The sequence below is a fragment of the Acomys russatus genome, chromosome 24 (genome assembly GCF_903995435.1).
Source record: "Acomys russatus chromosome 24, mAcoRus1.1, whole genome shotgun sequence".
In the NCBI taxonomy this organism is placed as follows: Eukaryota; Metazoa; Chordata; class Mammalia; order Rodentia; family Muridae; genus Acomys; species Acomys russatus.
The window spans coordinates 41,128,228-41,140,356 of NC_067160.1; the positions used below are offsets into that span (position 1 = coordinate 41,128,228).

The following is a 12,129-nucleotide window of genomic DNA, read 5'->3' on the forward strand; positions in this document are numbered from 1 at the left end:
TTTTATACTTTGTGATAAGGGGTTGAGATTTTAAAATCCATTTGAAATCACAATTCCTAGTCCCTTCTAAAAAATTCACTAGCTAAGAACCAAACATTCAAATATATGGCTTTATGGGGACCATTCTTATTCTAACACACACACACACACACACACACACACACACACACACACACACACAAACACACACACACACACACACACACTTAAAATAATAAAACTGTTCATTTCTTTGTTAGTCAAGTTTAAGGATGGGGTCTCACTATACAGCCTTGTTGGACATAAACTCAGGACTCCCATTCCTCATCCCTGCTCTCTGCAATTGGCTGAGTCTTGATTTAAATGCATTGCCATGATTTAAATTGAAATGATTCTTTCAGTGCTTTACACTAAACATATTAGTGAAAACAATTCATGTTTATTATGTAATTGTATTACAATATTCATTTATCTGTTGAAAAATATATTTCATTATAAGTTAACAAAATGTGCTTTTTTTAAAAAAAAGGAGTTGGTAAGCAGGGATTTAAAGGTCTTTAAGAGGCTCAAACACACCCTTAATCCCAGAATTCAAGAGATCAAGGCAAGAGTTCTGAGATAGCCTGGGTTACAGAAGAAGATTGTGTTAAAAATAGGCAGACTAAACAGGCCTGGGTACAACTTATAAGAGAGAGGAACTGGGCCTATTTCCAGTGCCACAAAATAGGAAATGAAGTAAACAAACAAATAATTGAAGGAGCTAAGAATAACAGATATTTATTTTTGTACCATGTATATTGATATGATATTCACCATAACAAGGATAATAATATTAAAGATTTTTTCACTTTTATGGGTTAACTTAGAAATCAGAATGTTAGTCAATAAGATCTATCACTTACTTTTATAACTGAACTATATTCTCACAGTTCTTCTGAGAAAATATCCACTGTGTTTTGTACTTACCCACAATGTCCTTCATAAGGCCCACAATGCTCTCATCCCCTATAATCCAAGGGCGTTTTCCTACATCATGACCATAGGCTCCCCTGAAATTGAAAAGGGACATACACACTGCTTAGTTGTATGGTGGTAAGGGTGTGCACATGTGCATATGTGTGATTTTGTTTTGAAATATTAGCAAGTAAAATACTTCTGTTTTAGTCTAGAGGTTAAGATGTCTGCAGCGGGTTCATGTACTGGAACATGTGTTCATCAGTCGGTGACAATGTTTCAGAAGGTGATATGTTCTTTAAAAGGTGAAAGCGATCTGAGGGAAGTGAGTAACTCAGGGCCAAGCTGAGGTCTGTAGGCCAGTCAGATAGATTGTAATATTCAAGCAATGATATTAATGTATAGTATTTTTGAATCTAGAAGGGATAACTGTGTACTGTATGTTTAAGAGTCATCATTTTTTTATTGCTTTAATCACTTTACTGTTGTGGACGGGACATTATCAATGTACTATTTCATTTTTAAAAAACATTTTCCAGGCTAAGCTACTACATTTCTCTTTATTTTGAAATGTTCAAGACTATTGGCATACTCTACTTACACAGTTGTAGCCTACAGTGGTATCTATGTAAAAATACACATACTGTTGTAGTTAGGGGATCAAAATCTATTACTGAGATAAAGATATATAAAATTATTACAGTTGTGATAATATTTTATGTAAATAATAAAATTTAGCAACATTCATAATCAACACTACATTTTTATTTATTTTCTAGCAAATGACCTATCATATCCTAACTCAATTTTATTATGCAGCAAATTTTCTAGTAGGTTTGGGGGGGGGCAGGAAATACAATAGAGAACTTCAGTATTAAGAAATTTCCATTAAATGAGGAAGAATAATACACAAGAAAATGCAGAGGAAATGGAATCAAAGGTGCAGAGGAGCACATAGAGGGCTGCTGCTTGTTCCTGTCTTCCATAGCTCTAAAGTGGATCGGTATTAGTCCAATACACTGTAAACTAGGAAAGATGGCTTGTGCCCATGCTGTCTATCTATAGGATGTCAAGGTTCATGTCCACCCATTGAAATTCTCATCCGCCCGTAGGGAGCTGGGGTGCCTGCCTATTTGATACCATTGCTACCAAAACAAAAACAGAAAACAGAAAATAACAAAACAAACAACAAAGGAAAAAAACATTCTAAGGGTTTGACAGTTGGCTTTTATCTTATAGTAGGAGTCAACTTCAGGTCTCTACTGGAGGAAAACTACATTTATTGAAAGCTTACAGGAGCTAATTTTCCACATCTGTAAAAGTAGGTAAATGAGTGATTTTAAAAAATAGGGTTAGCAGTAAAAGTAAGTGAGAACATATAAAAAGGATGGATGCACCATTTTCCTTTGCTGACTCATCTCTCCTAATGTAAATCTGATGGTAAAGTGCCTTCCTCAACATGTGCTACATAACAGGAATGTTTAGGCTAATATTTCCATTACCATATAAACTGAGATGGAGGAGGAGGACCTCTATGTGAATAAACATAGGCTGCTAAGAACTAGGAGGAAGAAAAGGGCAATTCAATTGCTAGTTATTATTATTCATATTATTATTAGATAGCCTGCAGCTTGCCTCTCTAGACTCCCAATATAAATGTTAAAGACAAAAATCATTATCATTAAATGGTAGTTAAAGGCAGATACTTGGATCCTTTTTTATTTTAATCACATAGAGCTCCCTGGCCTTTGCTGATAGCACAATATATCTTATTACATCTAGGTAGTAAAATTCTATGTTCTGCCTCAGAGAATTTATATCTCCGAATATTATGCCACCTACTTCTCACTCTGGTAGACACCATGCTAATAATCTTTAGGGATATGTTTCTCCCTGCAAGGCTTTTGGCATCTCCCTCTCTCTAAAATATCACACACACTAAGGCTACTTCCTCATTTTGCCAGCCCACTAGCCTGGGGTAGTGAAACGTATTTAGAACATTTTATCCAAATAAACCCAAAGTAAAGTGGCCTGTCATTAGAAAGAATTGATGTAGATTAAAGTGCAGTTATAAACATGTGCGTTAGAGTTAAGAAAGATGCTAGATTGCTTTCATTCAAAGTTGCATAAAATAAGCCTAGCACAGCTGCAATCCTTTACAAATGTTGGGAAAGATATATGAAGAGTTAATCTGTTACCACAACATTAATCATTGCCAGGAGTCGGGTGTTTTGTGAGGTGACTATGAGCAATATTTGCTAATGAAATTAGATTTCAGGATAAAACATCTAATTAGGAAGTTAATAGAAACTTGGGTTCTCTTTAAAATAGGACCATATTTTATCTGTCCTACAAAATGAGAATTGGCCCTATTTTAGAAAGCTTCCCTAGTAAGTAAATCAATAAATTTTCACAGCTTTTCTTAATGAAGCACAATTTTACCTGTGACCTAATTGATGGCTAGCTAACAATGCCTCTGAAATCTGTATTTTTTTTTTCATTCATGTCCCTTTTATTTAAAAGAGGAAATTCATACTTGAATAAAACTATTATAGGGGTCTTCAGGTGAAAACTTCTCTGGTCTCCTTCATCATCACACTATCCAGAAGCACATTGCCATGTAAATCAATCCCTGTCAGCCAGGTGGGGTGTTCCTGAAGAAGAAATCAATAGAACATTTCTCCTTTAATTCTACCTAAGCTGTCAATCTTTTACAAAAGCCCCTTGGAAGGCACAACCATAACATGATCCTGTGAAAAACAGAAGACAGCATGGATCTAGCCAACTCGAGAATGCAGATGACTTAACACTATGCCTCTAGCTTCTGTCTCTGGGATGCTGTGTATGCTATGTCTTTCAATATATAATATGCTCTCAGAATTGATTTCTTTGAATTCTAAATGAAGTCTACCATTATGATTATTTACTCATTTATTAACTTTCTTTGAAATAATGTGAGCCATTAGTAAATATTTAATATAAACTTTCTCTTAAAGCTTGTAAGCTGGTATCCTATCCTATCTCACATACCATAGGATTGAATCATATTATTTCTTATTATTGTAGGATTATTGTACACTATTCTTATATTGTAGGATATTCATTTTTTTTTTTTTTTTTGGACAATATCATGCGCTCTATCCAAGGGTGTCGGTGTTCTCAAACACACAATCTCCTGTGTCAACCTCCTCAGGGCTGGTATATTAGGTTCATGATACCATGTTCAAATTACAGCAATGATTATTAATAATTATATATATTTAAAGTATTCAGATCAATTTTAGAATATCTGAATGAAAATCAAATTGCAAAATAACAATAATAAAGGTTTTAAAGACAAATAGGGAGGTAAAAGCTCTTAGTAAACTTAGGGATGTACAATTATTTTCTTAAATAAAAATTGTAGAAGAAACAGTTTGTATAGCTACAGTCTAGATATATTTCTTCAGAAGTAGAAAGTTAAAATGTAAGTCATCAATGTGACGGTATTAAGAGGAACAGCATTTAAAACAGTGGTTCTCAACCTTCCTAATGCTGCAACCCTTTAATATAGTTCATGTTGTGGTGACTTCCAACCTTAAAATTATTTTTCTTGCTATTTCATAACTGTAATTTTGCTGTTATGAATTGTAATGTAAATATCTGTGTTTTCCAATGGTCTTAGGCTACCCCTGTGAAAATGTCATTCTACTCCCACAGGTTGAGTACCACTGATTTAAACAGCGATTTAAGTCATATGGGTAGAAGCTTGGCAATAGGACGCACAGCCTTATAAAAGATGTGATTATGGTGCATGCACAATCTATCAACAGTGATGTGACAAGAAATAGAATTTGAGAAGCAGAGAGCACCCTTCCACAGGTACCAAGTCTTTCCAGGTCTTAATTTTGCAAAATCGAGAGAATGCATTTCTGTTCTTTATAAGTTTTTCTGTCTCTGGTATTTTGTTATTTTAGGGTTTTTTAAGCCCAGCATTAAAATGCTCTAAGTGTTTTGATCTTTGACTTTTTGTTAGTATTAGTAATCAAACATGCTGTTCATGGAGCATGGGATCAGTTACAATCAGAAGGAGGCTATACTGTAGACAGACAGGCAGGATGTCGGCAATGGAGTACAAAAGAAGATTCTAGTACATTTCCTACCTCGAAATCCATAGCCTGAGTAATATCTCACTTTGTTAAAGTATATTGATACTTTTTAAAAACATCCGCCCAGGCCTCTCTGGCTTTTTTTTTATTGTTTTAATTGATTATAATTCATTTACATTACATCCCAATTGTTATCCCCTTGTTCTATTCCCGTTCCCATACACTCTCCCTCTCCTGCCCTATTCCCCTCCCCTAGACCTCTGACGGAAGGAGACCTCCTCTGCCACCATATGGCCACAGTATAGAAGGTCTCATCCAGATAGCCTGCTTCCCCTTCCTCTGTGTGTCACCAGCATCCCCACCAAGGGAAGTGATCAAATTGGAGGAACCAGAGTTCCTGACAGAAGAATTCCCCCCTATCCCCACAACAGTGGAGAACTAGCTTTCCGTTGGTCTAGGTTTACTGCATGCATTGTCCTTTGTTAGTACAACCATCTGTGCAGGCTCCCTTGGGTCTAGATCCACAAACCATGGTGGTCTCTTTGTGGGTATCCTGAACCCTCTGGGTCCTTCATCCCCCCATTCTTCCATACCACTCTCTGTACTCCATCTAGGGTCTAGCAGTGAGTTCCAACAACTGTCCGGATCCCCTGCTGGGTGGAGTATCTCAGAGGATACCTATGTTGGGCTAATATCCACTTATAAGTGAGTATATACCATGGGTGTCTCCCTGGGTCTGGCTTAACTCACTTAGGATGATCTGTGCTAGTTCCATCCCTTTGCCTAATAATTTCCAGATATCCTTGGTTTTAATAACTGAGGAGTATTCCATTGTATAAATGTACCACAGTTTCCTTATCCATTCTTTGGTTGAGGGACATTTGGTTGTTTCCAGATTCTGGCTATTATGAATAATGCTGTTATGAACAAAGCTTAGCAAATGTCCTTGTTGTGTGGTCAAGCATCTTTTGGGAATATGTCCAGGAGTGGTATGTCTGGGTCTTGAGGTAGAACTATTCCCAATTTTCTGAGAAAGCACCAGATTGATTTCCACAGAGGCTATACAAGTTTGCACTCCCACCGACAATGGAGTAGTGTTCCCCTTTCTCCACACTCTTGCCAGCATGTGCTGTCACTTTTGATCTTAGCCATTCAGAAAAGTGTAAGATGGAATCTCAGAGTAATTTTGATTTGCATTTCCTTGATGATGAAGGATGTTGAGCATTTCTTTAAGTGTTTCTCAGGCATTCAATATTCTTCTATTGCTCTGTTTAGCTCTATACTCTGTTTTTAAATTGGGTTAGTTGGTTTGATAGCATTTAATTTCTTGAGTTCTTTATAGATTTTGCATATTAGTCCTCTGTCAGATGTAGGGTTGGTGAAGATCTTTTCCCAGTCTGTAGTACAGCTTGAGATCAGGGATGGAGATTCCTCCAGAAGAATTTTTTATTGTACAGGATTGTTTTAGCTATTCTGCGTTTTTGTTTTTCTATATGAAGTTGAGAATATTGATACCTTTAATGCTTTTGTTAAGATTGTGCTTTTCAATATTGTCTTTACCAATGAGACAGCAAACTTCAATTCATATTAGACGATTTAGTAAATTTAAAGACTTCACAGCAAAAGAAACTCAGCCATCAGGACAGGCAGCATAATGAATGGGGATTGACCAGTTGGTATTCTTCTTCTCTGTAGTTTTGTCCTGGCTAGACATCAGAAATCCCAAAGAGTTCTGGTTCCTGACTTGGCTTCTCTTTACCTCTCTTCCCTTAAATGAGCACCCCTTCCTGAAAGCTTGACTGAAACTGAGAGGAGCCCATGGGACTCCCTGGGCAGTGCAAGATCCCCTGATACCTCCGCCCACTTCCTACTGTCAGTCCTTTAAAAGACCCCCAGGTAGCAGATGGAAGATGCACTCGCCCCTGTTGTGTGGGCTCTTGACTCTTCTTTTGCTAAACTCCCTACAATCATGCATGAATCTGAAAGCCGCCCACTGGCCTCTGTAAATTTCATTTTTTTTTTTTTTTTTTTTTTTTTTTTTTTTTTTTTTTTTTTTTTACTTTTCTGAGCTACAAACTTGTGTCTGACCATGAGTTTCTGGCACTCTAACTTTTGCATCAAAAACAACCTGAGGTAAGTAAGAAAGCTTCCACTGAATTCAAAGACCCCATTACGGCCACCATTTGTGGACATACTCTAGAGGACCCTGTAGCATGTAGAGAGATACTTGTACATCTATGTTTATTGCTGTGCAATAGAAAATGAACTGTGCTAGGTTTCTATCAGGAGACAATGAAAATGTGGCACACATATACAGTAGGACTTTATTCAGCTCTAAAGAAGGTGAAATTTACATTAAAATGATGGATCTGGAAATCATTACATGTGTATTACATGAAATAACCTGGACTCAGAAAGAGATATCAGGTGAGATCATATGTGAACATGAGTGTGGATGTACGTCATGAAACCAGAAAAGGAACTGTATAAGAGATAAGAGATGTTGGGAAGATAAGTGCGGAGTAACAGAACACAGAAGATATGAGAGGCGAGATGGAACTATTGAAAATGGAATGGTACAAGCAGGGGACTAAGACGCCAAGTTGAAGGAGGAAGATCAACAAAAATAAATTTTGTGTGAAAATACTACAGTGAAACTTATTTTATATTGCTATTTTTTAAAGATTTATTAATTTATTGTGTGTAGTGTTTTGCCTGTATGTAGGTGTGCACGTCAGAAAAGGGCACCAGATCTCCTTATGGTTATGAGCCACCTTGTGGTTGCTGGGAATGGAACTCGGGACCTTTGGAAGAGCAGACAGTGTTCTTAACAGCTCTGAGTCATCTCTCCAGCCCTATATTGTTATTTTTTTAAAGGAGAAAAAAAATGCAGCTTATAGCTTTCCTTGTTTGAGAACCTTGTATTGGTCAAATGAAAGAGGCATAGACCTGGCTGGAGTATCAGCCTTGGAGCAAAAGTGGGTCTGAAGGATGCAGAGAGAGTAAAATCGAATCTGTTAAAGATTACCTCCAAACTGGAAAGCCCCAGATTTAGAGGCAAATTACCCAAGGGGAGATTAGTATAGAAACCAAAAGGATATTCAGAAATGCAATTCAAAGGCGTACCACAGTGCCACAGTGGTTTAAATGAAAACATGTGTACACAGAGCAACTTTTCAAAAAGAAACACTCTAAACTTGACTTAAGGACTCCTTAAGATAAGGCTGCCACAGGCCCAGACTCAGAAGGGCAAAGGTGGTCTCCTGTGTCCTTCCTAAAGTTTTCAGCCCAGGGCACCCCTCTCTAGCCTCAGCACAGTTGTGAAGGATCCCACGGGGCCTCTGGTGTTTCCCCTGTGAGTCATAAAAGTTACCCTGCATGACTCACTCTTCATCCTGTCACTGAATGAAGAAAACCTTTCCTATATGCTTGTGCAGCCTGCTTTCTCTCAACAATCTCTCTGCTCTCCAAAGGTTTGCTGGCCCTCTCATTAATTGGAGCTAAGTTGATAAGGAAAAAAAATCTTTCCAACAGAGTCTCATAAAGAAAAGACTAAAAGTGGAGTTTCAAATTAAATATTTTGGGAGAAAAAAGAAAAAAAGAAAAGAAAAAGCCAAATAAAAACTGTTTTTGGATCAAAGATGCGAGGTCAAGGGAGGAGGACCCGAAGAGGAAACAGCGCATCTGAAACCTGCTGCTGTTTAGGAGCAGGCAAGACTGCAAGGTTGTCTAGGTCTCCAAGGCTGAGGGCAAGCGGAAGTAAAGCAACCAAAGCAGGAATGGGTGGATCTCTTTTGCCTAGAAAAAGGCCTTTAATTCAGTTTTCATTGCCTTCAGACTTAAAGCACACTCCTCTGTGAATCATTTGTCTAATGAGCACTGGGAGGATTTAACTAAGACTCTGCCTTTGTCTACGTTCACAAAGTAAAATATGAAAGTGACCCGCGACAATAGACGATGCTATTGAGAGACCGGCACTTTCCTGAAACATAATTTTACCATTTCAACAAGCGTGAACCAGTCCCTCAGTGGTGTGAGGTGTGATGTGGAATGAATGGAGCAGCGGGGCAGCATCTTTTAAACACCTAGCGCGTAAAAACACAAAACCTGGCTGCCTGAGTATTCAAGGGAGAAAGACACTTTCAAAAGTGCAAACTCATCCAATTTAACTCTGCTCTCAAACATTAAGAACCAAAATGAATATCAAACCATTTTTATTAACTGTGACCTTCATTTATTAAATACTAAAATCCGCTACTCCAAAATGCTTTCAAATGCGACGATGTATATTTTGAAGCTTACACATAAAAGTCATGAAGATGAAATTATAACATGCTTAATAAATTATATAAGCTTTCATCATTCTTGCATTAATGTGAGTGCTCTCGTTCTTAACCATGGGAATTAAGAACTTTGCAGGGTTACCTGAGAGTCATCGTTGCTGTCCTCACCTATGAACTAAAGGGCTCAAAGCATGACGGAGCACAGAGTAGGAGGAAAGGTCATGAAACGAGATTTTATGAGCACCAAATGGCCTGCTTCAGAATTCGTAATTTATGTGGCTTCATGTCTCAGAAATGTTGCCTCATGACTGGCAGGTAGGACTCATTTCTATAGTTTTTTTGGTTTTTTTTTTTTTTTTGTATTTTCAAATAATCAGAGGAAAACTTTTAAAATTATTTGAGGCTTTAGCAATACTTCAAGTGTTTACAATTCAGAAATGAGACAAAAATTTAATATTTAACAAGTATATCTCATTTCAGTTGTATAAGCAATTACTGTGGAAAGAAAAAAGATACATAAGACCAGATTATTTTCCTAACAACATGAAAGTAATGAAGATAGATGTCTCTAAGTTGTCTACTGAAGGGGAAATTGTAGAGGGTTAAAAATGGACATCTGAATTCAATTGGACAGGAGTAATAAGTTCTAGTGTTTTTGTAAAACTGATGGGAACATAATTCACAATAAGCTATTATCTTTGTTATAAAAACTAAACGAGAAGACCTGAAAAGACTTAAAAAAAATATGACAACTAGATGGGAACGTCAATTGCCCTGAGCTGATTGGTACATATTGCCAATGTGTATCAAAACATCACCCTGATATACTCTTCATTATGTACATCTGTTGTGTGTGGATGAAAAAGTTTGAAATGTTTTAAGAGATGTGTTTTTAAAGTAGTGACATTTAGGAGAGAGATTGCCAGTCTACAGAAGATAAGGGCTCAGGAGGGGCAGGAAGAAGAAGAATTGTAAATTATCCTTTTTTGCAGCCAGGCATGGTGGTTGCATGCCCTTTAACCCCAGCATTCAGGGAGGCAGAGGCAAGCAGACTGATTTGAGTTTGGGGCTAACCTGGTCTACAAAGTGAGTCTAGGATAGCCAAAGCTACACAGAGAAACACTGTCTAAAAAAAAAAAAAAAAAAGGTAAATTAACTTCTTTGCTGTGCATTAACCATATGAAACAAAACAATTGGCTGCATGTATTAAGATATAGGAGAAAGGATTAAAGTTTTAAAGATGTTGTTTACTCTCCCTCTGTCACAAATTTGCCATTTTGCCTTATTTTGACAATAAATTATTTCATGAAACAATTATAGTTTTTGATAGCATATTGATAACTATGGTCAATATGGTTTCTCTCAGTCCTAAAATGCTAGGACATAACTTGCCCATTTTTGTGATTTTTAACACGGTACTTACATTTTGGCCCACTTATCCAGCTCTTCCTCCAGGTATGTTTTAACCATTTTTGGTTGAAGGCCAAGAGAATTTCCCAAGAAATAGATGGCATTGTCATCCTTATTCACTAAAGATAAATCAACTGAAACAGAAGAAAACACACAAAAAATGTGCTTATTAAATTAATTAACACTCTTTCACTTGACATTGTTAATCCAGCACAATTAACATAATTAACTAGAAGAAGGATAATAAATAACTCGCAGTTACCCCCACAGAAGCATCAGGCTCTGAGCTGTAATTAACCTTTTGTATTTTACATTAAAACATAACTTAAACCCACAGAGGTGACATGGAGATCTCTCACAGTTATTGTGCTACAGGAAGGAACATAAATTAGCAGCCACTTTGAATCATAAATAGCCAAAGGCTATGGGAAGACTTTCGGTTTTCTATAAGAAATATGACAGTCTATCTAATTGTGTTCCATTACCAGAATTTAGGCAAAGCACCCTCTGAATTAATCAGTGTCCTAGAAATGTTTAGAAGTTAAACATCATAACACTATTGGAGTTATGTATCTTATGATTTGTTTTTATATACACATGGGTACTACAAACATCAAGAAGTAAAGGTCGCTCACTACATCTGTCCTCCTTCAGCTGCACCAGAACATCGTTGGGTTCTCCATCTAAGGTCTTAGCCTTGACTACAACAAGTAAACACACAATTCTCATGTTTAAAACAATGGAGAAAAGAACAGAATAATAATCAGTATATGGGAGAATGGGGAAATAGAAGGGTCCAGAGGGCCCTAGAAACCTAGAAGAAGAACATTATGATGGGTGGATCTGGGCCTAGGGGTCCTGCTCAAACTATGGCACCAGCCAAGGACTATACGTGCACTGAACATTGAACCCCGACCCAGATCTATCCAATGGACAGGACATTCTCCACAGTTGAGTGGAGAGTGGGCACTCACTTTCACACAAACTCTGGTGCCCCATATTTGACCACGTCCCCTTGAGGGGGGGCCTCGTGGCACTCAGAGGAAGGATAGTAGGCTATCAAGAAGAGACTTTATACCCTACGGGCATACACAGGGGGAGGAGGTCCCCCTTAGTCACAGTCATAGAGGAGGGGAGTAGGGGAAAATGGGAGGGAGGGAGGAATGGGAGGATACAAGGGATGGGATAACTTTTTAGATGTAATATGAATAAATTAATAAAAGAGTGAAAGAAAAAATCAGTATAAACCACTTTTTTTTTTAATTCTAGGAGAGGTAGGACCAAAATTTTTGTTATCTCACTCATATCACTGAGTCCCACTAAGTCCTTACTGTATACTGCTAAGTATTAGAGACTGTTTAGTAACAACCCAAACACCTTACTGTGATCAACTACTGCACCTCCTTGCATCATCA

The 12,129-nt window shown here is 37.4% G+C and overlaps 1 protein-coding gene across 1 annotated transcript in view; it reads right to left on the reverse strand.

The window, feature by feature from the left end:
• Kynu (kynureninase) overlaps positions 1–12,129 on the reverse strand; it is a 118,550-nt gene that overhangs the window by 86,993 nt on the left and 19,428 nt on the right. The window contains exons 2-3 of the mRNA XM_051166171.1: positions 10,728–10,848; positions 946–1,028 (exon numbers count right to left, since the gene is read on the reverse strand). Of these exons, the coding sequence (XP_051022128.1) occupies positions 946–1,028; positions 10,728–10,848 (204 nt within the window). The remainder of the gene's footprint in view (positions 1–945; positions 1,029–10,727; positions 10,849–12,129) is intronic.